The sequence below is a fragment of the Bicyclus anynana genome, chromosome 23, assembly GCF_947172395.1.
Source record: "Bicyclus anynana chromosome 23, ilBicAnyn1.1, whole genome shotgun sequence".
Classification (NCBI taxonomy): domain Eukaryota; kingdom Metazoa; phylum Arthropoda; class Insecta; order Lepidoptera; family Nymphalidae; genus Bicyclus; species Bicyclus anynana.
Genome location: NC_069105.1, coordinates 11318831 through 11346546, shown reverse-complemented (window position 1 = coordinate 11346546; position 27716 = coordinate 11318831). Strand labels below are relative to the sequence as shown.

Here is a 27716-nt window from a genome sequence, read left to right as displayed (position 1 = left end):
TATAAATACCGAGAATGGTCATTATTTCCATACTGATAATAATTACTGAGCGTATGATAAAAATAATACAAAAATAAATCAGATTCGGGAATGATGCCAATACAATCAGTCATTAAGTAATACTTCGTAGCGTTAAGTGGTGTATTTTCGATACAATGATCATTAAAAAGATATCTGTTTTAATAGTGTTCTTAGTTCTTTTAAGTAATGTAAGTGGAGAAGAAACCAAAGTTAGCTTGACGTTTGTAATCGATAACACCTATTCCATGAATGAAGACATTGAAGAAGTTAAGAGAAGAACTGACGATGTTTTCAACGCTGTACTTAACTCCAATATATCACTAATAGATGAGTTCATTATCGTGACTTTCAATGATCCTAAGAGTAAGTAATTCTTTCATATCACTCAGCTCTGAAAAGTTATCCAATCCAATTCAATTTCAAATGAAATTATTATTATTTTCTTTTTTATTACGGAAAACAAACAGCTTTACATATTACTAAAAATTAAACTTATCTAGTTGTTGACATTAGGCCAGCGAAGTTTTCCATTTATATTGAGAAATCATTTCAAAAAATAATAATATAATAGATACACTTAGTTTTTATTTTGGCTCGTATACATGCAATTGAATCCAATTCAATTTATTTATTTGCAAATTGTATAGTTCTATTATCTGGTAGTGACAATAATAATTCATACAAGGAAATGGCCATGAATGACCATGCTGGTCATGCGGGTTGGTCATTTACTTAGAGCTCTGCAGCCGCTGAATGCGGCTCAAAACCGTGATGTTTGGAAGGCTATACTAGAGACCTATGTCCAGCAGTGGACGTAAATCGGCTTATAATAATGATGATGATGATGGATGATCATGATGATGATGATGATGATGATGATGTTGTTAATGATAACGTAGATGATGATGATGATGATGATGATGATGGTGATGATGGTGATGATGATTATGATGAAGTTCATTATACAAGTTTCGGAGTTAGTTAGTTTACTAAGAAACACTTTTCCGTTACAGTAAATCAGAATAAAATTGTCTGTGATTACAAAATTACACTATTTTTTTTAGTGTGTTAATAACAATAGTATTATTATGTTTTTAACAGCGGGTTGGAATGTAGAATCTGCAACTTTACGAGTGAAAACAAATAGGCGTGACTTATTCAAAGAAGCTTTACATAAAATAAAGGTATTTGGTGGTGATGATTGTCCAGAAATGTCCATGACAGGGATCGAACTTGGACTAAATACGAGCAAACCGCACTCATATTTGTATGTCTTCACCGACGCAGACGCCCTGGATTATAAGAAATATAACTATGTAAAGAGTTTGGCACTGGAAAAATCTATTCAGGTATTTGTGAATTTATACCCTTTTTTCAATCTTCCTTTAAATTTAACATTAGGTTCATTTGAAGACCTTATGACTCATGCCTCGTCATAGGAGAGGAGATTTGGAGCTAAGACCCACCACGCTGCTTTAGTATGGATGAGCGGGCTTAGGGGTTATAATGTTCTATGACTATGGTATGATGGAGCCGACGACTAACTTGTTATCCAAAGCACGAAGTTGTAACTTCGACAAGTCCGAGTTAAACTCGCGTGAAGAGGGTTCCGAATGATGTTACCTGAAATTGTAATTTTATAAAATATTAAGGCTCCTAAATAGCAATCGGAATTGTAATACATTTAAGACATTAAGGGTAAACCGACTCTAGTACAGTAGTTTTTTTTTTTCATTTATTTATGAAACAAACAGCATTAACATAAAAACAATAATTTACACATTTAAGAAACACTCAAGCCAATTAAGTTTCCATAGAAAGATCGTACATACACAATTAAGGAGTTGGCAACAAGACTTATTAATAGTAAAGAAGAGTACAAAACAAATAACATAATAGAACAAAAAAATAAAATAAAACGGTGGCAATCTATAGACAGAACCCAAAATAGTAGTTCTATACCGGCCACTATCCACAAAGTACCACTATAGAAAAATTTAAATCATACCTACGTACATTTTCTTAGTGCAGACGTAAAATTATCACACTTGAGAAATAAATGATCAATTGGATAGTTACAGAATAGTTTGCCAATCTTAAATATACTTTGGCACAACTGAAAAGTTTTAAGGTTAAGGTAAGGAAAATGAACAAATCATGTTGATTTGTTTATTTTCTTTACTGGAAGCGTTCGTTTCATACATTTCGTTATATCGGAATTTTATACAATTCCTAGGAAATCCTAGCAGTTTGAACCAATCTTGAATAGTCTATTGTCTTGAATAACTTGGAAGCTATTAAGTTAAAAATTATAAAAAAAATTAACTTAATAGCTTCCAAATTTGAGAGTTTCAAGGTTTTACGAAAATCATCAAGTAAAAAGTTAACCTATGTACTTTATATATTAAAAATTTTGATATTTTTCTAAATTCTAAAAAAAATATATATTTAATATTCTCTGAGGTTCCTTCATTTGATGAAACACACGATGCAGTTTTGCGATGTTTTTTTAGATCTTTTCATCTTGCCGTATATTTCATCATCAGTATTATTGTTACAGGTGACTTTCCTTCTGACCGGCCAATGTGAAACAGGCATAGTGGAAAAGCAGAGATATGTATACAACAATCTAGCTACAGCTACTTCAGGACAGGTGTTTCATATTAAAAAACAAGAGATAAGCAAGGTAAAAGCTATTTTTGAGAACTTTTAGTGAGTCGAAATTACAGAACATAGAACGCTATAGCTAACGCTGTCAATGTTCGGTGGACAAAACCACAGTTGGTGATGACACAGTGAAAGAAAATCAAATCAAAATCAAATCAAAAATCATTTATTTCAAGTAGGCTCAGTTTACAAGCACTTTTGACACGTCAGTTGACTATTTGTAAAGATTCTACCACCGGTTCGGAAGGCAGGTCCTGCTGAGAAGATACCGGCAAGAAACTCAACAGTTGCTCTTTTGAAAAAGTCATACAGTATTATAATTTACAATTGATAACAATTACTGTTTACATTTGTTATAGTTTTACTTCCTGTGTGAAGGTGGAAGCTGATCCAACGGCCTCCAAGCATTTTTATCATTAAGGAACTCATCAATGTTGTAGTACCCTCGACTAAGTAAATGTTTTTTAACACATTGCTTAAAGCTATGCATTGGCAGGTCCATCACAGTCTTGGGGATCTTATTATAGAAGAGTACACCCAAACCTACAAAAGATTTTTTTACTCTTTGGAGACGATATGCAGAAATAACTAACTTATGCCCGTGTCTAGTAAGACGTGGGTTTAGATCTCCTTTTCGTTTGTACAAATTAATATTTTGTCTTACATATATTATACAGTTATATATATATTGACAGGCTACTGTTAGTATACCTATTTCTTTAAACTTTTGACGAAGGGACTCGCGTGATTTAAATTGATATATTGCTCGAATTGCTCTTTTTTGAAGTACAAATATAGATTGTATATCGGCAGCCTTGCCCCACAATAAAATACCGTAAGACATTACGCTGTGAAAGTACGCAAAATAAACAAGCCTAGCTGTATCGACATCAGTAAACTGTCTTATTTTTCTCACGGCAAATGCCGCTGAGCTAAGTTTACCAGACAGTTTTTCTATATGAGCACCCCACTGAAGTTTACAATCCAAGGTCACTCCCAGGAAAACTGTGGAATTCTCCATTTCTAGTGTTTCACCATCGATCATTATAGACTTATCTAGTTTTATAACATTTGGCAATGAAAACTCAATACATTTTGTTTTCTTAGCATTCAAAAGTAGATTATTTGCAGTAAACCAATGCGACACATGCGATATGGCACTGTTTACGTCGTCAGAGTTATCTTTATTTCTGTCGGACTTAAAAATTAAGGATGTATCATCAGCAAACAGTACAATCTCACATATGCCGCTGACATGGTATGGTAAATCGTTTATGTACACTAAAAATAGAAAAGGACCCAGAATTGAACCCTGTGGGACGCCCATTATGGTAGTGGAACCGTGCGACTTTATATCATTTATGCATACCTTCTGTGTTCTATCACTGAGATAAGAGGCAATGAGATCGAGTGCAACACTTTTGATGCCATAGTGGCTTAACTTGAGTAGAAGCGTGTTATGGTCAACACAATCGAACGCCTTGGACAGATCACAGAACACACCAATAGCATTCTTAGAACCTTCCCATGCTTCATAAATATGTTTTAAAAGTTTAGCCCCTGCATCAGTTGTATTGCGACCTTTTGTAAAACCATACTGTTCAGGATGAAGCAAGTTATTTAAATTAAAATGACATAAAAGTTGATTTAATATGATTTTTTCAAAGACCTTGCTAAGTGTTGGCAATATTGTAATCGGTCTATAATTATTAAGATCTGATTTGTCTCCTGATTTAAAAAGTGGTATCAATTTGCCATGCTTCATTAGGTTCGGAAAAATACCTAAGTCCACACATTCATTAAAAATAATAGCTAAGTGGGGAGCAATGATATCAATTATATTAGATATTACTTTCACTGACATGCCCCACAGATCTCCGGTTCTTTTTAATTTTAATAAATTGAAAGATCTTTTAATGTCTGATACAGTTATGTGGTGAAATTCAAAAAGAACGTTGCACTCTTTAACATTGCCTCTTAATAGTCTCTGGGCTTCCGTAGCAGACGAATCTAGTGAATCAGTTAACAAGATAGGAACATTTTGGAAAAAATCTTCAAAGGCATTAACAACCTCGATATCAGTGTTTACCTTTTTGTCATTGACAATTAATTCAAAACTCATATCCCGCGGTTTGATTTTTCCTGATTCTCTATTAATTATGTTCCAGGTGGTTTGTATCTTGTTCTCAGACTCGATTATTTTCTGTTTGATGTGTAACGATTTCGCAAGAATACAAACACGTTTAAAAATTTTTGAGTAACTTTTTACGTAATCTAAATAAGTTCGCGTTTGATTATATTGTTTTTCCTCGTACAACTCGTACAATTTATCTCTACTTTTATAGATGCCTACAGTAGCCCATTCGCTAAACTTTAATTTTTGGCTAGCATTAATGCGTTTAAAGTTAAAAATTTTACTAAACTCTCTGTCTATTGACTTGAAAAGTGTACCAAAGAGCATGTCTGGATGATTATTTTCAAATGCAAGACTTGGAATTTTAGAAATAATTGTGTTTTTAAATCGCTTTAATTTACTTTCAGATATTGGCCTACACTTTACCCATTGATTGCTATTGGGTTTATTATTTAAGATAGTAATTATTTGACCACTATGATCAGAGCTTAATTTATTTATTATCTTCTTTTTCTCAAGCACACAATTATAAAATATATTATCTAGACAGGTACCTGAAGTTGCGGTTATCCTAGTAGGTTCGTTAAAAGCATGCGTCAAATCAAAACATTTGAATAAGTTAAGAAATCTAATAGATTTTGTGTTTTCTGTTAGAATATCAACATTAAAATCGCCGCAAATCAGTATTTGTTTGGAAGATGTGCACAATCGCCTCATTACATCTTCCATTACCTCTTCAAATTGATCAAAGTCAGCAGGAGGGGGTCGGTACACGCATACTATAATAATTTGTTCCAACTCCACACAAGAAAGTTCAACAATGCATTCCACAGAAAGACTAACTATATCTTTTCTATCCTTACATTTTAAGTTATTATGTAAGAAAATTAAGGAGCCACCATGACCAGCCCTTCTGAAGAACACACTTGACAATGAATAATTATTAATATTAAGAACTGACAGCTGTGAGTTAGTGAGCCAATGCTCCGTAATACATAAAATGTGTATATTGAATTTTTCTACAAATAGTTCAACTTCTAATTCCTTGCCGTTGATGCTCTGTATGTTTTGGTGTACAAGGTTAATGTTACAGTGCATCTCCGTTGTCGTATCTTCTAGTTTAAAAAATTTTCAATTGTAACAGTACCAGGATTGGTACTTCAGTCAGGTATAGAAATATTTGTACTATTAGTACAGGTTGTAAAAATGTCAGAAGACTGCGTTACAATACTTGTAACTGGATCGGTTAAATTACAATTAACAATTGAGACAGTACTATCATTCGTACTCTGGTCAATAGATAGAATAGAAACATAACTACTATTATTACATGTCATATTAATGTCAATAGACTGTGTTACAATACTTGTAACTGACTCATTTAAGTTGTAAGCCAACAGAGAGGCAACATGCTGCTTACATTTTTTTGGCAGATATAAATTATCTTTAGTCAACGAATAAGATGAGATAAACTTATTCATGTCAAAATAAAAAAATGCATCGCTGTGATGGTATGTCAAGTTGTATAACATAAGATTCAAGTTATGGATATGCTTATTTTCTTTAGCATTTGACTTAAAGTATGGAAAGGCACATAATGTAAATTTACATTTGGTTCTACTATGTAATACCAAAAGCTTTTCAACACATTTTATGATTTGATGCCTTTTAATTTTCAAACTGTTCCCTAACATCAAAATTACATTTGAGTAGCCAACTACATTTTCTGTACTTATGCTATTTATTAAATAATTAAAACTAGCCCCTGGAAAACATTTATTAGTCACTGAATGGTTTAGGTATTGGCTCATAATGGAGCCAAAATCCTTACCTAACTTATCAGAAATTATTAGAGTCTTTTTTTGAGCCTTTTTTGGCAAATTAAAACTATGTGAACTTAAATTTTTATCTGAGGTTGAAGGAATTGGAATAACATTATTATTACATTGCACATTTTGGCTCAAGTCAATATATCCAGAATTAGATAAAACACTACTACAGTCCTGAGTAACCGAAGGTACCTGATTTGAACATTGGCATTTGTTACTTAATGACTCAAAACGGGCCATATTGTATGTACCTAAGGCTAACAACTCTTCAGCCACTATGATTTGATCATGGATCTGACTTTGAGACAACTCATATTTAGCAGTTATTTCCTGCAAGTTATTTTCCATCTGATTTAGTTCATGCTGTAAACTTTGAGTTTCATTTTCATATTTTTCCCTGGAATTTTCAAGTAAAGAACAGTAAGTGTTTACTTTTTTAATTAATAGTGACCGTTCCTTTCTTAAAGCCAGGTTTTTTTTATTTGTACTATGAAATTTAATTAGTTTTTGAGTCTTTTTCATAAATTTTTTAATTTTAATGTATTTTTTAATTTTATTGTGGCTATTAAATAAATTATACCTAGATTGGGGCATAGCCAAAGTTTTGGTTGCACATGGGCTGTCACAAGTCAGATCAATGCAAAGCATTGGCGCCGGGACTGATGTGGAAGAGGCAAGCAGTTCATTATAAAGATTGTTCGTATTTTGTGTTTCAAATTGTTGTAATTGTGACTGAAGGTCATCAATTGTCTTGTGTGCACTGTTCAGTTCATCTTCCAACATTGATATGACATTTGAAATGACATTCTGAGTGTGATTTTAAATGCACACTGAAAAAGTCAAAGAAACTGAGTGCAAAAATACATCCTAATTTGGATGATATACTTAATTCTATTTTTTGTGATAATTATAAAAATAAGGATAATTATTAAAATAGGGACCTTTTGAAATAAAGAAAAAAGGATAGATATCAGTTAATAAATAAATGAGAATGAGAAACTATTCCTTTAAAATTTAATTTATTTTTCAGATAATTGAATATATTTTAGTAAATTTAAGAAATAAAAGAACTACCCTTCTACGGAAATGTTTCAAGAATGACGCCGAGTGTGGAAATAAACACAGTGTAAGTTTAATTATGTTTTCTTAAAGATACACATTTTCTTCATAATATTCAATTCTAATTTAGTATTTTGGCATAAATACGCTAGACCCTGAGTTTCAGAGTTATATGTAATTTACGTTTTACCTAGTAAACTATGATATTTTATATTTACGATAGCCACCGCTTTCATTATCAGCCAATATTTCTTTATAACCTGTTTCATACTTATGTTCGTCTGTCTGACTTTCTGGTTGGTCTAACATTTTAATGATAACGATTTTAACCAACATAGAACAACATTTTGCACTAATTCATGTTGTAATGCAAAATGGTAGAAATACGCCAGGATCAACTGCATTTTAACTCCTTTGGACTTTGAAATCATTACAAGAACTGCGATTATTGTAAGATCTAAAACTTTTTTTCTCTGCGATCTGCGATCAGTCGTCAGTAGTAACAAAATGGAGACGAAATTTGGACAAATAATAATTCGTCGTTATCAACCCATATTCGGTTCACTGCTGTGCTCGAGTCTCCTCTCAGAATGAGAAGGGATAGGCCAATAGTCCACCACGCTGGCCCATTGCGGATTGACAGACTTCACACACGCAGAGAATTAAGAAAATTCTCTGATATGCAGGTTTCCTCACGATGTTTTCCTTCACCGTCTGAGACACGTGATACCTAATTTCTTAAAATGCACACAACTGAAAAGTTGGAGGTACATGCCCCTGACTGGATTCGAACCCATACCGTCCGGAATCGGCGGCAGAGGTCATATCCACTGGGCTATCACGGCTCGCAGTTATCACTGGGAGTTAATTAATGTACTTTATTACTTTATGGGGCGCGAAGCTATGGGGGTGAAAAAAAAGAGTGTGTATCGGCAGGTTATCAAAATAAAGCCTGACATTTCGATGATTCGAACACACACCCTCCGAAATTGGAAGCAGGGGTCATATCCACTGGGCTAGGGTAGTAATAATAATTCTATGAATGTAAAATAAATAAAAATAAAACATATTTCAGTTTACAGTGGACAGCAAGCTGTGGGAAATCGTTATAGCTCTATCGGCACCAAAGCCTATAGTTGATGACGACATCAATGTGACCGGACCAGACGGTACACCAGTGGAGGTTCAACAATTAGTATCATCCCAGAACACAACAGTACGTAATTTATAGTTATTCGTCTTTATTCGTACTTCGTCCTTAAACCTCTTTAATCCAGCCCTTACAGAAGTCGTCGTTAACAACCCATATACAGCTCACTGCTGAGCTCGAGTCTCCTCTCAGAATGAGAGGGGTTAGGCCAATAGTCCACCACGCTGGCCCAATGCGGATTGGCAGACTTCACACGCAGAGAATTAAGAAATTCTCTAGTGTGCAGGTTTCCTCACGATGTTTTCCTTCACCGATTGAGACACGTGACATTTAATTTCTTAAAATGCACACAACTGAAAAGTTGGAGGTTGGACTTACAGAAGTACCGCTGTAAAAATGCTCTTCATTGCTCTGCTCCTATTAATAATAATAATAATTTATTTATTCATCAGAAAGCAGGTTTACAAAGATTACTTAAATATAATAAGACCCTGATACTTTCTACCATAATAATTTGGTGTATGAAAAATTTAAATAGACTATGTATAATCCTAATTCAAAAGCAAACAAATAAAAAAGAAAACATATGTAATAGCTTATACAATTTAACATTTTAAGATTCAATGATTATGACAAATGTAACTGAAAACTACTGTGACAGATAAAATAAAATAATAGTCATAATATATACTGTCAAAATTATTAAACCATGTTAAATTTAGTGCAAAGACAAGTAATTATTACCACTTAAATGTTAAAAAGTCAATTAAAATTATGTCAAAATATTTATCATACGTCAAAAAAAAAAAGAATATCATTAAAATTTGTAATTTAAATACTCATTTAAGTTATAGAAACATTTATCCATAAGCATTTTAGAAACCTTACTCTTGAAACTATTTACATTGTCAATTTTATAGATATCTGGTAGTTTGATCGTAGCGTGATGAAAAGTATACATTAACTTGCCTAGGAGTGTGAAGGATAACTGTAGCAAGTTTCGTTAAAATACGTCGAGGAGTTTTTGTTTCTATAACGAACATACAGACAAACAAAAATTGTACTGATTGCATTTTTGGCATCAGTATCGATCACTAATCACCGTGTAGTTATTTTGGAAATATATTTCATGTACTAGCTTGACCTATATACAGATTTATTATATGTATAGATTAAAACTATCAAAATATTTTTAACACAAAAGTAAGGAATTTCTAGATAATAACAATTGCCACTACCCCTACAATACGCACTGTCGAATCTTATTTAAACATTGATATAGTTCAGTATACCAAAGAAATTATGTTTAACTGTAAGAGTGGCGTGGGAAGTACCGAGGGAATTTGCTTTTAGTTTTCTCCGCTGGTTTACCCGCGTAGTTCCCATTCCCGTAAGAAGACTGGGATAAAATGATAACCTACATGTTAGTCCCTCAGAATGGAGATAAAAATCTGAGGTTATTCCCTGATAAAGTAGTTTTGGAGAAATATTTATCTAATCGGTCAAAATGTGAAGTGTCAAATCAAATGTTTTGTCTTTATAGTATTAATATAATTTATGATATCTCTATGTTTTATTCAGATCGTGAAATTAAAAGATGAAGTGGGTAAATATAGCATAAGTATACCCAATTGTCATGATGTCACAGTCCTAATAACAGCTTCAACATCTATAAGTTTCCAGTACGGCTTTTCTTCTGATAAGCCACATTGTTTAGACGAGACATATAGGAAACCTGTTCAAGGTAAAATATAGTTATTACCTGCTATAATATTTTGTTTCTAATAAATATCAGTGACGACGCCAGCGTGGTGGACTAAGGTTTAACATGAGTCCCCTCTCATTCTAAGAGGACACTCATGCTCGACAGTGAGCTGAACATAGGTTGTCATGAAATATCAGTGATATTAGTAGTAGTTAGTGCGTTTTCACGAGGTCATTTAATACGAGTGGATGTCAATAGCGACTGCCCACGACTGATGCACATATGCATATGATATATGGCCACTGTCCTGCGCGCACGTTTTCCAACCCGGACAGTCATACGTCCCCATTGGTGTCAAAATGCATACCAATGGTACTGTCGCCAACGAATTTGTCTAGCTATAAATCTTTCTAAAAAGGAGGTCCGAATATTTGACATTCAAAATCAAGTTTTCGCAAATACTAAGATGATAAGACTAACAATGATAAAAAAAGATTTCACGAATAACAAATTAATATTATGGTTCTGTTTATTTCAGACATCAAATCTTATTTGGCTATAGAACTAGATAATAAAGAACGAGATGTTACTCTAAAAAATGTTGAACTATGGGACATTGACGATGAGTTTATTGTAGAATTACCTCTTAAATTAATAGACTCCGATCGCCAGCTGTATATCACAGAAACAAAATTTTCTGCACCTCACCAGACGTTTAAAATTGCGGTAAGGTAACAATTAATATAATTTGAATAATAACTGAGTGGAAAGTAGATAATAGAACTAAAGCGTCAATGAAATAAGAATAACACTTAATCGAATAAACTGTAAGTTGTAAAGGCCATAAAGATTACGACATGATTATATTTTAGGTAAAAGGATTAACAGAATCAAAAGAATTAATAACAAGAGTATCTCCAACAACAATAGAATATGAAAGAGGTAACTTATTTAATTATATTTATAGCATTAAATAACATAATAATTATATAATATTTTTAAATAATTTTAGTTTATTTTGAGCTTTTTTATTTGACTTTTCTTTCAGTAACAAAAAAGCCAGCGAAAGTGACAATTTTGGGGGCAAAAAAAGTGTTCGTAAAATTGGACGAGCCTTTAGAACTCAAATGTAAGGTTTATGGATATCCTCAGCCACTTGTTACGTGGGAAGATAAATACAATAACACTATGAATTCCTCGGTACTGTATATTCTTGAAAAATATATCATAAAGTACAAAAGTATTATAAAGATTTTAAAAATATGTTTTTGTTTCTTCCAGATAAGTACAATAGCTCTAGGCGAGTATATAAGTACTCTTCACATAGATAATGTAATTGAAAGTACTATATTTACCTGTAAAGCCAAAAATTTTATAATCGACGCAGACAATGTTACAGTTATAACAAAAAATAAATTTATTGTCATAGAATATCCAAAAGGTTATTAGTGTATTATTAAATTTGAAAATTTTATTTGAGTCATATAATATACATAAGTACCTAATATATATTCTTTCTCATTTATTAGATGTCGCTGTAATTTACGGCAAATCCGTTGAACTAAGTTTGAAAATTGATGCAATACCACCAGCAACTATTAACTGGTATCAAGGTGGTAAAGAAATTATTAATATTGAGAACATAGAAATCAAAACTTCTTCCGACAATTCTGTTTTCAAAATTAAAAATGCGAAACCAAAACTTGGTGGAAAATATTACGTGAAAGTCACTAATGGAGAAAAAAATGTAGAGTATGAATTCAATGTTGTTGTAACCGATGCAGGTACAGTATTTTCAATAAGTTTTTTAAAAACTATTTATTAAAATACAATTATAAAACAGGCATTTTAGACTTTAAGCAAAACACTTTTTTTCTAGAAATACCAAAAATTGACAAAAATATTCGTAACTATACAAAAGATAAGGATTCAAGTGTGGATATAATATGCAGGTAATCATAAAATTTAATAATTTAAGTCTGACATTTTTATAATGAGGATCCGTTGAAGAACCAAAGTTACCGACTCAACGAGAAGCTAAAGTGGCAATGAGCGGGCACATAGTTCGAAGAGCCGATAGACGTTAGGGTCCCAAAGTGCTGGTATGGCAACCCCGCATTAGAAAACGCAGTGTTGGTCGACCCCCCACCAGGTGGACTGATGATATCAACATCGACGACGCCAGGATTTTTTGGATGCAGGCGGCTCAGGATCGTGATGTTTGTAGTCCCTACAAACGGCCTATATCCTGCAGTTTACGTCCATTGGATGATATGATAATGATGATGATGAATCTGGTGATTTTTTTTTAATATTAAATTTATATCACATAAATAACCTGAACTGAACATTGCTGAAACATAAAATGCACCATAATTGTGTTTTTTGTACGAAATCTTAAATATTACCTATATGTGTAGTTAAGATAAATGTGATGGATTAAAATTTTCAGGATTATAAAGGGTAAACCTAAACCAGCCATTTCATGGTCATTTGATCGTAATTTTCAAGGAAAATTTAGCAATTTAAATGAAACCACTCAAACCATTCACATTAATCGTGTTACACAAGAAAAAGTTGGCACATATAAATGCAAGGCTGTAAATGATTTAGGAAATGATACCCACTCTATGGAACTGAATGTTCAATGTAAGTACAATATATTTTATTAATTTCAAATTGTTGGATCTGAAAAAGATAAGAAAAAAGACAATTATTAAGACGAAAATTTAATCTTTCACTTTATGCTTATACGGCCATATTTATAAACATTGAAGATTAAAACCTTAGTTATATTCCAAAATAAAGTAAACTTTAAATAGCATTGACTAGGTCCACTTTGCTTTGAAAAATTCTTGTACTTGTTTAGTTCGATTTGTTCGTTACTGATTCTGTTCTTACTTAGTGCGTTCTTATTACTTGTTAAGAAGTTTCGTCTTAAGTCGTCAATAAATAATTATTATACATAAAGCCACCTCGTTTTGTTGATGTTAATAGAATTATAAAACAGCAAACTTTCTTATCACAGGCTTTATTATACAACTGGCTACGTTTTCATTATGTCGGGCCGACAGTTTACCGTGCAGTTTAAAGTGGCGTGGCTTGTGTATTAACATGGACGTGTTCACATAAAGGACGGTTCGAATAACTATAGCGCACGACATCTTTTTTACCGTGACGATAGATTATCGAGAAAGTTCACATAAAGTGAACAGCTAGCACGCTGTTCACTTTATGTGAACATAAACAATGACAATCGTAAAAAGGTAAAAGGTTGTCACGATAAACAGAGGCAGAAAACCGACACAGTAAAACATGGTCACGGTAAACCGGGACAGTAAATCGACACCGTAAAAACCTAGACAGCAACGCAGGGGGAATACAGAACCGATAATGTCAGATCCAATGGGAACACCTAGCCACGATTGTCATTCAACAGTAAATATCGGTATCGGATAAAAGTCGTTATCTCGACAGTCGTCCAACGGTAAATTTTACTGTACTGACATAGTGGGAAAGCACTCTTACAGCCATTTACACATGGTCTCCGTTTCACTGGCCCGTTTTATCGTATACTTTTTTTTTCATCGATGGCGTATGAGATGTTTCCGTACATTTTACCGTAAAACGGCCACACTGGTAGAATAGCGGCAGTATACTGCAAATTTGCTTGTGAACATCGTATCCAGTAATGACGAATAATCTCTTCTATAACAAGATTCCCAAGACTGTGATGGACCTGCCAATGCATAGCTTTAAGCAATGTGTTAAAAAACATTTACTTAGTCGAGGTTACTACAACATTGATGAGTTCCTTAAAAATAAAAGCGCTTGGAGGCCATTGGATCAGCTTCCACCTTCACACAGGAAATAAAACTATAAGAAATTGTAATTGGTATCAATTGTAAATTATAATACTGTATGACTTTTTCAAAAGAGCAACTGTTGAGTTTCTTGCCGGTATTTTCTCAGCAGAACCTGCCTTCCGAACCGGTGGTAGAATCTTTACAAATAGTCAACTGACGTGTCAAAAGTGCTTGTAAACTGAGCCTACTTGAAATAAATTATTTTTGATTTGATTTGGATACGGTGTGTGAACAAAGTATAGTTTTTTGTCGTATCCGTTAAAATGTCTACCGTGTACACGGAGACTATGTTTGAACGCGTTATAAGGTTAACTTAATTTCAGATCGACCGACGGTGGAAGTGAAACCAAGAAGGACATATGATGCTAAAAATGGCACAAAAGTTAAACTTTCGTGTTTGGTCGACGGTTCGCCAATTCCTAAAGTTCGATGGCTCGTAGGGGATAAAGAAATAAAAGATGATGAAAAATATAAAATATACCGAGACCATGCCTTAAGGTACGTAGCAGTTTTTTTAACATGTTAATCCAATCATTGTATTGATACGTAATCACCTGAAAAAGAGTAGTGATAGCCCAGTGTATATGACCTCTGCCTTCAATACCAGAGGGCGTGCTACGAGTTCAGTTTAGTGCATGCACCGTTAACTTTTCAGTTAAATGCATTTAAAAACATAAATAACACGTGTCTAAAACGCTGAAGGAAAAATATTTTGTAGAAACCTGCTTATCTGAGAATTTTCTTTACTCTCTTTGTGTGTAAAGTCTGCCAAACCTCAAGGGCCAACATCACCTCTCTCACTCTGAGAGGAGACACGCATAATTTTAACACAATGAAACCTTGATTCTATAGATGATGCAGTTTGTATGAACAACAACCTTGATTTTATATTTTTGACAGAGGCAGGAGCCTATAGATGGTTTGCCATAACTTTTTTCACAACTTTTTTAAAAGTTAAAGTACATATTTTTTATGTACTTTAACTTTTGTTAATACCTATCCAATGATATATCGCATGTTGTAATTGGTATTTAGGCAGGCTCCCATACATTTTTGCCGGTTCTCCTTTAATAAGAAAAAAATAGTTTCACAGGTTCTATTAAAGACTCTGGAAGTTATGTCTGTGAAGCCTCAAACTCTTTGGGAACAGAACGTAGAAACGTAACTGTTGAATTCTATGGTAAGATAAAATTTTTAATTAAAAATACCGGACGCCCGCTACTTCATCCGCTTGGAAATCGATGTAAATTTTCATTTTTATTTTTATTTTCGCATGCTTATATATGATACGCTCAAAGATAGAAAAGGTTTAGTGAAAAGAACAGAATAGGCCTACGGAAACCACGTAAAACTAAAACGCGCTAAGTAACTACTTCATAGGTGGCGTGGAAACGTGTTCATATTATGACGATTACAAATTTTACAACTTTTTAAATCGTTATATCTCAAAAACAGTGGCTCTTAGAAAAAAAGAATTAATAAATTTTTGTAGATAATTTTATGATCTACAATTTTTATTCAAGGTATTTTTATGATAAGACTTACCGTTTTGCTGAAAATCTCGAAAAACTAATTTTTTTGACCTTTGACCTTGAATAAATTTTTTTCCTTACAGGAGAAAGATGGGGAACTTTCAGATTTTATTTTTAGTGATATTTTAAACAATCTTACCGATATTCAGCTTGGCGGGAATTTAGGTAACTTCGAATGTCTAAATAGACCGGACTAAAATATGCTAATTCAAGTCAAAATTCATTAATTTCAATTAAGCTTACTTTACAAGCACTTTCGAAACAGGTAATAATATTAACAGATAATGGTGATAATAACTGGTCTAAAAATTAAAAATGGTTACGATTGTTCCTCCTTGGGCCGATAAGAGCCCCCAAGAAACTCAGCCAGGGATTATTTTTTTTGTATATCACCATTTTACAAATGTATCTACAACTAAGTACACAATCTCATAGTGCAATTTTACCAATGTTAGAAGGGATATTCCCGATTCGCCGCTAGCTTGTTGATAAAGAAATTAAAATTATATTTTCAGAGCCAGTCAAAATTGATATTCCATATAAGACCACCTTCGACGCCGACCTGCGAAGCACACTGATCTTGTCATGCCGCGCAAATGGTAATCCAAAGCCGAAAGTGGTGTGGTGGAGGTCTCCTATTGTGAATAATATACCTGTAACACCTATAAGAGTCGAGTAATAAAATGCTTTTACATTCTTTTTTTTTAAGTTTTGTTACGAGGCTATTAATTCTGTCGTTCACATATTTTCATTAGTATTAAGGGGTAAAGTTAGTGAGGTTGTGTGAGGTTCTACCGTGACCATTTTTGTTCCTATTCATTTCTCTATTTCAGTCTGAAATATTTTCTTGTTTCGTTCTTTGTAGACCCCTTTTTACGTAGTCGGGTTATAGTGTTTAAACTTTATTTTAATTAATTGTTAATGATTTTATATTGAGCCAGTTAATTTTTTTTATTAACTCCATGGTCGTTGATTTACCATGGAGGTATTAAAATAAAACTTACTTTTTAATAACGTTAAGATATTTGTTTCAGGTGTGACGAAAATAATAACGTAATATTAGAAAACATCCAATCTAATGATGAGGGGCAATACTTCTGCAGGGCAGATAACAATTATAGTAGTCAAACATTAACATACACAGTTAACGTTCCAGGTACTTAGTTATTACAGTCATATTAGGATAATTTATTACTCCCTCATTCATATACGTACACTTTATTTTTAATTTTCAACACGACTTATAACACACTAGCACGCCGCGCGATTTCAATCCGGCATTTATATATAGCCTATAGCCTTCCTCGGTAAATGGGCTAACTAACACTGAAAGAATTTTTCAAATCAGACAAGTAATTCCTGAGATTAGCGCGTTCAATCAAACAAACATACTTTATAATATTAGTATAGATAATAATGACTCAGCGACGTCACGCAATTTCATGGCCCACAGGCTGCGAGAGATTTTTTTTTTAATTCGCTGTTGATCGAATACTTTGCCTGTGAATTTTATAATGGCAAATTTAACGGAGAAGTGAGATAAAATATACAACTTTACCTTAGAAACAAATGAGAGGGCAATATTCGACTTTAAGACGAATATCATGATACCATTTTGGTACTAAGGACAAATTGCAGGTCAATATTTATGATACCATTTTGGTAGCATCGACAACTTGCAGGTCAGTAGTCATGATACTATTTTGGTATTGTGCTTTATACCATACAACTGCCTAATAGCCTCGGCTGTAATTTTCAACTTACCGCACTTATATCTGTACTATTAAATACTTCTAATACGATTATGTCAAATTGTAGCTTATTTTATATGCTCGATTTTATTTTATTTAATTTAGATTGTCTTTGATCTAGCTCATGGTTTCGTAGATTCTGTATCTGGATCATAGACCATTATAATTGTTGTGTTTTCTCTTCAAATCATGGCGCGTCGTATCCATACTAGACTTTCTTGATGAGTACTGTTTACCAACAAACAAATTAGAAATGAGGGTATAAATCACTAGTTATTTAACACCTGTTAATAAATATAATTAACTTGTTCTCTAATTAATGAAAATAAATTTGATTAATAAGCTTAGATCAATTAAATATGTTTAATGTATTTTACATAACATTTTATAAATACCATACATAATTTTAAATAAATAAGTTATGAAATGACATGCGTTTTCTACCTTCATTTCTAATTTATTTGTTGGTAAACAGTATTCATCAAGAAAGGCTGTAGTAAAGGTACTTTTTTTGTCCATATTATTGTTCTAACTTATCAAAGAAATACATAATTGTTCATTTTCAGTGCCAGTTTCTATATTAAAACTGTTACAAAACACCATAGATGTTGTGGAAGGAGATGCGCGATTTCAATTACAATGCATAGTATGGGGTAGCCCAAAACCAACTGTAAGATGGATATATAATGGTATTACTATTACAGGTACAATGTTTCAAAATAAATACAAAAATAAAAATTTATAGCTATAATGGGGATGATGACTAGGTTTGAATATATTGATTTTTATTATGATACATTCGGGTAAATAAGGTCAATGTTAACTAATTTATACATAAAAAGCTAAGATTGTCTGGATATTTACAAAATAAACAAGATTATAAAATTTCAAAATCTATTGAAAATCTTTTATCGTAATTAGATGAAAATTCAGTTTTAGCTTCCTTACATCAAATGAGACATTTTTTAATATTTAAACTATAAATTTAAACGCACAAATAACAAAGATATTAGTAATTTTGTTTGAACGCCCATACAAATCTAACGATCATAACGTACCTACGACGTCATTAATTCGTACCATTTTGTATAGTGCGTTTTTCAGGGATCCGTGGCAATGCCGCAAATCTTACTCTTTAAATCCCTGTAGCTCCGAAAGTAATTATCGCAGATATCTTGTTACTTTAACAAAATTGCTTTACTATTGGCATACTCTTAATTTTTATACAATTTAAAAAACTGTCATTATCCCTATTAGGGTTCCAAACGTACGTAGTACTAAAACGGAACCCGTATAATATCACTCGCGCACATTTTAATGTCCGTCTGTTTTCTCCGAATGTACTGGACAAATCAAGTTCGGAAGTCGGAATTTTTATTTTTTTAAATATTTTCATTATTATTTTTAATTCAGGTTAATTGCTTAAAAAGTGCACCTTTTTTATAAATTTGCGGCCTGGGCATCATTTTCATACTTTGGTCGACAACGAACGCGTCCTTTCTTAGAAGAAAGAAATGCTCAGAATTTCACGGCCCGACATGGAACTCGAACCTAGAACCTCGTGATCCGAAGCCTCACGCTGAAACAGTAAAGCAGTTTAAGAGCGCGCAGCGCGTCGGTTCGATATGAATAAAATTCGAAGCGCCTTTTTTCCTGAGATTGAAAGCAAAATGAGCAAAACATGTATTTTTCAAAAAAATAAACTATCGAGAAAAGTTTTACAAATTGTGTATTTTGTATAGTCATAACGAAGCTAACACTTTGAAATATCATTTACCCAAATATCAGGCTCCTAACTTTTCCAGAATCTGAGATCCAGAACCATTTGTAACCACCAAATTACATATTGCACACTAACTATTCTAACACAATTTATATCTGTCTAGATGGCGGGAGCTATGAAATTAAAAACGATTATACACTTGTAGTAAAGAACGTCAGCTCGAAATCCGGAGGTACCTATAGTTGCAAAGCGGAAAACACAGGCGGCAACGATACTATCGAATACGAAGTGAATGTTCATCGTAAGTTCATTATTTATTATAAGCTAGAGGATCCGGTTAAGCATCTCTATGACTTAAATGTGCACTTACTTCTTCCCTAACCCTACTCATTACCTACCATCCTTAGCCCATCTGTAACTCACCACTTTGCTGAGCCTTGGATTGGTCCTTCACTACCAATCCACCCATTAACACCAAACAAAATATTTATTTTTCGAAATGAGTACATCTTTGCCCGATCTACCCGAAAGCAATTTGATAGTTAATGATTATTCCTATCACCCCATAAACGAAATACGTGGCAATCCATTTAAGCAAAAAAGCATTTTAAAAATTACTTGATAAATTATTTAATTTGTTTTAATAATTACGACTTTTAACTTATTCCCGTTTAAATCCATTTATTATCAACCCATATTCGGCTCACTGTTAAGCTCGAGTCTTCTCTCAGAATGAGAGGGGTTAGGCCAATAGTCTACCACGCTGGCCCAACACACGCAGAGAATTAAGAAAATTCTCTGGTATGCAGGTTTCCTCACGATGTTTTTCCTTCACCGTTTGAGACACGGTCGTGATATTTAATTTCTTAAAATGTACACAACTGCAAAGTCGGAGGTGCATGCCCCGGACCGGATTCGGACCCACACCCTCCGGAATCGGATGCAGAGGTCATATCCCAGTGGATATGACCTCTAGAGAGCCATGATAGCCCAGTGGGCTATCATGGCTCAGCCATATTTCAACATATTTAATTTTTAATACCTCGTTGGATAGGTAATAAAGCAAAACTGTTTTTAAATTACTATGCTGATAAAGAGACTAGGAATTTTTTTTAAATACTTTTTAGTCATAGGATACAGAAAACATTTTAAAATTTTTAGAATCATGCTTCAAAAATGGTTCAATTTTTATGTTATTTTTTGTTCTCTTTAATACACTATGAAGCTAGTAGCCCACATTTCTAAAAAAAAACAGAGAAAAGGCTTTTTTTCGAAATCGGTAAATTTTTGCCCTGTATACCCAAATGCAATTTGATAGTTATTAATCCCTACCGTCACTCTTTAAAGGGATAACTATGCATTTCTAGTGACCAGTTCCAGTTAATAATTTTATCATAAATCCTAAACAATATCAAAAGGTATTCAAACTAATCTTACAGCATATCCACCGAGAGACGATTATGCCACTGATACAACGTATCTTCTAGAAGGAAACGGAACACATAATATACCTTGCGGAACAGAGTTAAGTGAAGGTGATTTAGTTCGATGGTTTAAGGTAAGAAGTTAGCTTATGATTTACTCATATCAAATTTATTATAAACAATATGAATTTCGTATAAATATGAATTAATAAAAGTTAAGGATTTCTCATAAAACTTAATTCAAAAATCATGTATTTTTACAAATTTTCCAACCGTCAAAAACGCTGTTATCCATTTTGTGACGTCAAACTAATTGAATATTTTAGTCAAATTCTCCGTTTTGTAAAGGATTTGTTAACGTAACGTCATGAAACAGTTAAAATATATAAATAGACCATCATGGCTCGTATTGTCAAAAAAATATTTAATAATTTTAAAATGAGTGTTCATAACATTAAACGACTATTTGGGAGTTAAAAAAGTTTCAAACTAAGAATTACACAAAGCTGTTTAGATTTATTGCTACAAGATACTGACTGCTTTTTGGCTCGATTCATAACTTTGGATGAAACCTGGCTTCATCAATACGATCCTAAAATAAAACAACAGTCCATGACTTGGAAGATATTGTTATCTCCAACTCCTAAAGACTCCTAAAAACTTAAGGCAATCCCTTTTCTGGGATAGCCAAAGCAAAATGATCGAATACCTTAGTCATGGAGCCACTACTACGGGATCTTAATACCTATGCGGAAGCACTACAGAGGTCAGAAATTTGACGGCATAATTTTATGGCATGTCATTCAAATTTTTTTTTTATTTACTAGTTAGCCCTTGACTACACTCTCACCTGATGGTAAGCGATGACGCAATCTAAGATGGAATCGGAGTCTAACTTGTTAGGAGTAGGATGAAAACCACACCCCTTTCGGTTTCTACACGACGTCGAACCGGAACGCTAAATCGCTTGGCGGTACGTCTTTCATCGGCTCTTCGAACTATGGCCTACCCATCCAGGTTCACGACTCGCTGAGCTATGTCTCCTCATTCCTGATTCGATCATGCAGAGAAACTCCAAGCATAGCTCGCTCCATCGCCCATTGAGTGACTTTGAGCTTTCTAATAAGGCCCATTTTTCGCTATGCAACGCACTAATGGTGCATTGCTCTACCGAAGCCATACAATTTTCCGAAAGTTGAAAGGTTATCAATTTACCTACTCATATATCCCACTGTCATACGCTCGGTCTCCATTTGACAGCATCACATTTATATTATGAACTAACAGATACACCGCGGTTTCACCTGCGTAGTCAAATGGATTATGGATAAAATATAGCGTAAGTTGTAGCTAAAGATGTAGCTTTCTATTGGTAAATTTGGTAAAACGATTTTTAAAATCGGTTCAGTAAATTCAGAGACAACTACACAAACGCACTAACTTTTTCTCTTGATAATATTTTCTATTTATGTTACGAATATAGGATGGACATCTGCTCAGGACTGGTGAACTAACACTAATAAACGTGACGAAGGCAGATGTCGGTCATTACATATGCCGAATAAGTAAATCAAAGTACTCTTATTCATATCATAAAAGAATTTTACTTGGAACTGAAGCGAAATTTGTCACTGGAGGAAACACTATACAAATTACTTTTGAGGAAGGAGCAGAAGCACAATTGGATTGCAGTGCTACTGGAGATCCACCACCTAAAGTGAGTTTTTCAAGAACTGTTGGTTAACAATTAAAATTAAGCACTGTCTGGCATTATTCCTCATCGTCCATCGGCTCTTCGAACTATGTTCCCTGCCCATTGCAAGTTCAGCTTCACGACTCGCTGATCTATGTCAGTGACTTTGGTTCTTTTGTGGATCTTCTCATTTCTGATTCTATAACGCAGAGAAACGCCACAGTTAGCGCACAAGCCTCGGATCCGGAAGTCATCAGCGATAACACGCTCTGATCGAAAACTTTCGTCTTCAGTCACTCAGGAATTGAGGACGTACGAAATTTCCCGAACGCTGCCTAGCCAACCACAAGTATTCGACTGTTCAGTGTTCACCTCTTTCTCGAAATTGGACCTACATAACTGAACTATGTATCCTAGGTATATATACTCGACTACAATTCCGAGCGCACAGTCCTCAACAATAACTGTGTGGAGCGTTACATGAGTATTACACATGATCTTCGTCTTACTCGTGTTCAGTTTTAGGCCACTTGAAGAGAAACTCTGGTGAAGTCATTGAACATGGTACTAAGGTCATCCAAAGTCTCTGCCATAATGACCAGATCGTCGGCATATCGCTGTGAGTGATGTACTCGCTATCTATATAGATGCCAAATCCGTACCAGCCCAGAAACTTAAAGATATCTTCCAATGCAGCGGTAAATAGCTTCGGGGAGATTATATCTCCTTGTCACACTCCTCGCTGCATAATTAGATTGAACTCGTAGTCTGATCCTGAATACAGACTGACATACTCGTAGTAGCGTTTTCTTACAAACACTCCAACACTTGAATGTATCTGTAGTCAATTTGGCATCTCTACAAAGACAGATTTCCGCACAGCCCGGGTGTCCACCTAATCTAAGGCTTGATCATAGTCCACAAACGCTAACCAAAGTGGCTGGTTGTGTTCTTCGGTCTTTTGTATAACCTGAGCGTATGAATGTGGTCTATGGTATTAAAATCTTTTCGGAAACCGGCTTGTCCGGGAGGCTAGATTTACCCAAAATCGTGACGATTCAATATGACGCTCGAGAACAACTGGTAGACATGGCTAATGAAGTGTTAATCTACTCTATGGCTAATGATGTATGTTGATGTAGTGTAACTCACTATAGATTAAATTATAAAAAGGTTTTATCATTAAAATATTTATTTCAGACTGTATGGTATAGGAAAATCCATAGAATAGAGGGTATAACCACAAGTCGGTATTCGATTTTAATGAACAATAATAATATTTATAATTGGAAAAACATTATGTGCTCTGTGTCCAATGTATTTGGTACTATCAAACGGTATTTTGAAATTGTTGAAGAAGGTAAATCTTTATTTGATGAATTATTTTATTACTATATTGGTTCTTACATGTATTATATTATATGTATTCTTTTATTATAATAGGTTCTTCTTCAAGATAGCCTAGTGCCTCCAATTCCGGAGGTGTAGGTTCGAATACGGTTCGGGGCATGCATTTCCAACTTTTCAGTTGTGTGCATTAAAAAAAAATTAAATAACACGTGTCTCAAACGGTGAAGAAAAAGTGAGGAAATCTGCATACCAGAGAATTTTCTTAATTCTCTGCGTGTCGTCGTGCGCACGTGTGAAGTCTGTCAATCCGCACTGTCCGCCACAATCCGTCATGACCCAGCGCGATGGACTATTGGCCTAACCTAACACCTGTCATTTTGAGAGGAGACTCGAGCTCAGCAGTGTGCCGAATATGGGTTGAGAATGATGAAAATGATGATATAGATTCTGATTATATTTTATAAATAAAGAGCGATTTCATCTTTGTTCTAGAAGTAATTGCACCTGTAAACCAAGAGCTTATTGTTTATGACAAATTATCATATACTTTGATAATAAGTAAACAAATAAAATAATAATAGTTTTTCAGTCATACTTCTTGACTTTGAAGGTTAACTTTATTTGTATGTCGAGAACAGTGAATTAATATCAACGAAATTACTAGAATCCAGTGACTCAAAAACCTAAAAGCAATAGAACAAAAAAAAAACTATTAAGACTTCGAGCGTCCGAGTGCAAAAACGGAATTCTTATAGGATGACTCCAGCTTTCCGTCATAGCCAACTACAATTGAGAATTGATATCGCGCAATGCTCCTACCCCTACCCTTACCCCTACCCTAATTATCCTATGCCTTTCAGGAAAGATCCCTGATTTCTTTGAAAATACAACACTCACAAATATAGTAGACTATCTTCCCAACAATGAAATAATTTTTCAAATTGGTTCAGTAGTTTTGGAGCCTATTCAATACATACAAACAAACAAACAAATCTTTCTTCTATAAAATAATAGTATACAGGTAAACATATTGTCATTTTTTCACTTCGCGATTTATAGAACCACTTCTTTGAAACATCATATTTTCTGTTTATTTTCTTAGCGTGCCTTATGAGTTTGGAAGACGATTTTACTTCACGACAACCCATATTGACAATGGGAAATAATAAACGAAGTTGGCCAGTTTTTCCAGTATCTAATGGATCTTTACAAATGTTGAAGCACAGAAATTTCACATTTTTCTGTCCTGACTCCTATATATCGTATAAAAATGAAAATTATGGTGACCGCATGATAACGTATTGTGTAGGTGATTCAATGTTTTACTTAGAAGGAAAAGCAGTGTCAGCTTCTGAAATCACTTGCAATAAGAGCATAGTGCCACTAGCGAAAAATTTTAATCGACCCTGTCGGGGAAGCGATACTACGCTAATGGCTGTTGGTTTCGACGTAGGCGGGTCCTTTATGCCTGTATATAGAGTTTGCTTTGACAACATTACGAAGACACCATTGTATGTAGAACACGATATCCATAAGTCTATTGCAAATATGACACCAAAACATAAAGCTGAATACACTAGAAGCAGCTATCTGACATTGGAATACGAAGATATTTATGATTGCAGAAATCAAATCGATCCAATATCATCGTATATTGGCAAATCGTTAAAAAGTGATGAAAAGTGTTGCTTCAAGCGAAGACAATTAGTGAACCCAAAAGATGTGCTTCCAGGAGTAGCTCAAGTGGCAACATATCACAATTTAAATGTTGTACCTCAATGGAGCAGTTGCGGATCAGAAGTATGTATATCCGAGTTCCTTTACAATTTTCAACGTCTGCGTGTAATAAAACGAAATAGAATAGAGTAGATGCTATAACTTAATTATTCACCGTTAAAATGGTACAGATAATATCGTAGTTAATAAATTTTGACTTATACTAATAGCATAATGTTTATCGTCACAAGTCAAATTTGTGAATCGCTTTGAAATTTGCACGCATTGACATTATGACATATGAATCCGCTATGAAATAGTTTTCGAAAATTCACCCTCTAAGATGAGTTGCCCTGGTTTATTAAATGTCACAAATAAACATAGTCCCGGATATCAGATAGTTGATTTGAAAATTCAAAGAGCCAGAAGCTATTAATCGTCTTAACCTTATTGAATTATTGTTTTCAGAATTGGGATGAAGTTGAACGTCGTGTTAGAATGTATGCCATAAATACAAATGGTACAGTTAAAATGTGGACAGGTGCTACATCTGTAAAACACGAAATTCCAGCGATATATTTAAAGGACAAGTTGAACCAGAAACTGCAAGTACCTCAGTACATATGGAGGGTAAATATGTGCAGTGTTGTAAAATTTATTTAAATTCATCTATAAATCAATCAATCTAATATTCCATACATGTCTACCCTAAGGGTATCTACAATGATAAAAAAAAAGAAATCGTCAATCTGTAGGTACATTGAATAAAATTATAAGAAAAACGAGAGATCAAAAAAGAGGAACAGAACACAAAAAAACATTTTGAATGTTTGTTTATCTGTCTGTATGATCACGTTATTCTTTGGATCTACTGAACGGATTCACTCAGTTTTCCTAGGTAGATTAAGTTAATTTGAATTAAATCGACTTTGATTCATTAAGATTAGACGTACCTACTGAAAAAAGATATCTGAAAAAAATGAATTCCACCATAAACAATTAAACACAGACGAAGTCACGGGCATACGCTGTTAAAAAATAATGATGCCTGAATTGAAATATGTCGTTTCTCCCACAGTTGGGTAAATAAATTATAAGTAAAAAAACTTTTTAAAAAAAAGCTTTTTCTCCTCATTATCATTTAATCATCATTATCAGATTAAATATAGCACTTTCTGATAACGCAGCATTCTACTGGTGAAAGAATTTTAAAAATCGGATCAGTAGTTCCGAAGATTACCCCTTACAAAGAATTGTTACAAACTTACAAACTACCTCTATATAATATCAGTATAGATATAGATAAGCCCTTTCATTTAATACCCATATTGTAGAAGTACATTAAAAATAACTATTCCGCCATCTTGGGTGGTCTTCCATATTGTATTTAGAATAACGTCATATAATATATCGTGCATTGTCATTCAATCTTAACTTGTATACAAAATTTCAGCACAATCGGTTGAAGATATCTACATCAAAATTGAGCTTACAGAATCCACCGTAACATCCTACGTACATTGCAAGTTAAATAAAAGCTTTTAAAAAATGAGCTTCTTTAAAACTTTTATATCTCTTAACAGGTGGTTCAAGGTCAATTAGCGGTGATCCACGTCAACGTTCCTAACTTAACGTTGTCTACTGCATTATCTTACATCCTATGCGAGGATATCTGCAACACAATACCTTGGATGATGTACGAGCATTGGCGAGACCTTGACAAAGGTTTCATCTACTGCTGCAAATTAAAGGACTTTGAAGAAGCCTTCGACTACTATGGTTACCAATGTTTTAAATGATTCATTGTCTAGCGAAATGTTTGGATAAGCTTTATTTATTTTACAAAAGTTTCACGTAATTACTATTTTCATTACCATCATCATCATCATCATCATCATCATAATCATCATCATCATTCATATAACCCAATGGACGACCATAGGACAAACACCTTTTGTTGGGCCTTCCAATTCCAACATCCTGAGCGGCTTCCTACAATACATATAATGCCGCCGCTTTTCTGTGTCGGGTCACTGATAAAGTACCTTTGGACCTTGGGACCCAACGTCTATCCACTCTTCAAACTACTTATTTAA

General features: G+C 33.8%; 1 protein-coding gene across 1 annotated transcript; it reads left to right on the top strand.

Annotated features, from left to right (window-relative positions):
• The first annotated feature begins 71 nt into the window (after positions 1-71).
• LOC112051490 (hemicentin-1) lies at positions 72-27716 on the top strand. Its single transcript, XM_052888791.1, has 25 exons — positions 72-384; positions 1123-1370; positions 2582-2707; positions 7682-7777; positions 8786-8926; positions 10442-10604; positions 11104-11291; positions 11438-11507; positions 11614-11765; positions 11847-12006; positions 12095-12349; positions 12445-12517; positions 13018-13214; positions 14755-14929; positions 15517-15611; positions 16479-16638; positions 16998-17119; positions 18281-18418; positions 19601-19738; positions 20877-20995; positions 22345-22578; positions 23755-23914; positions 25007-25704; positions 26089-26250; positions 27204-27716. The coding sequence occupies exons 1-25, from the start codon at positions 156-158 to the stop codon at positions 27417-27419; spliced, it is 4515 nt and encodes a 1504-aa protein (XP_052744751.1). The 5' UTR covers positions 72-155; the 3' UTR covers positions 27420-27716.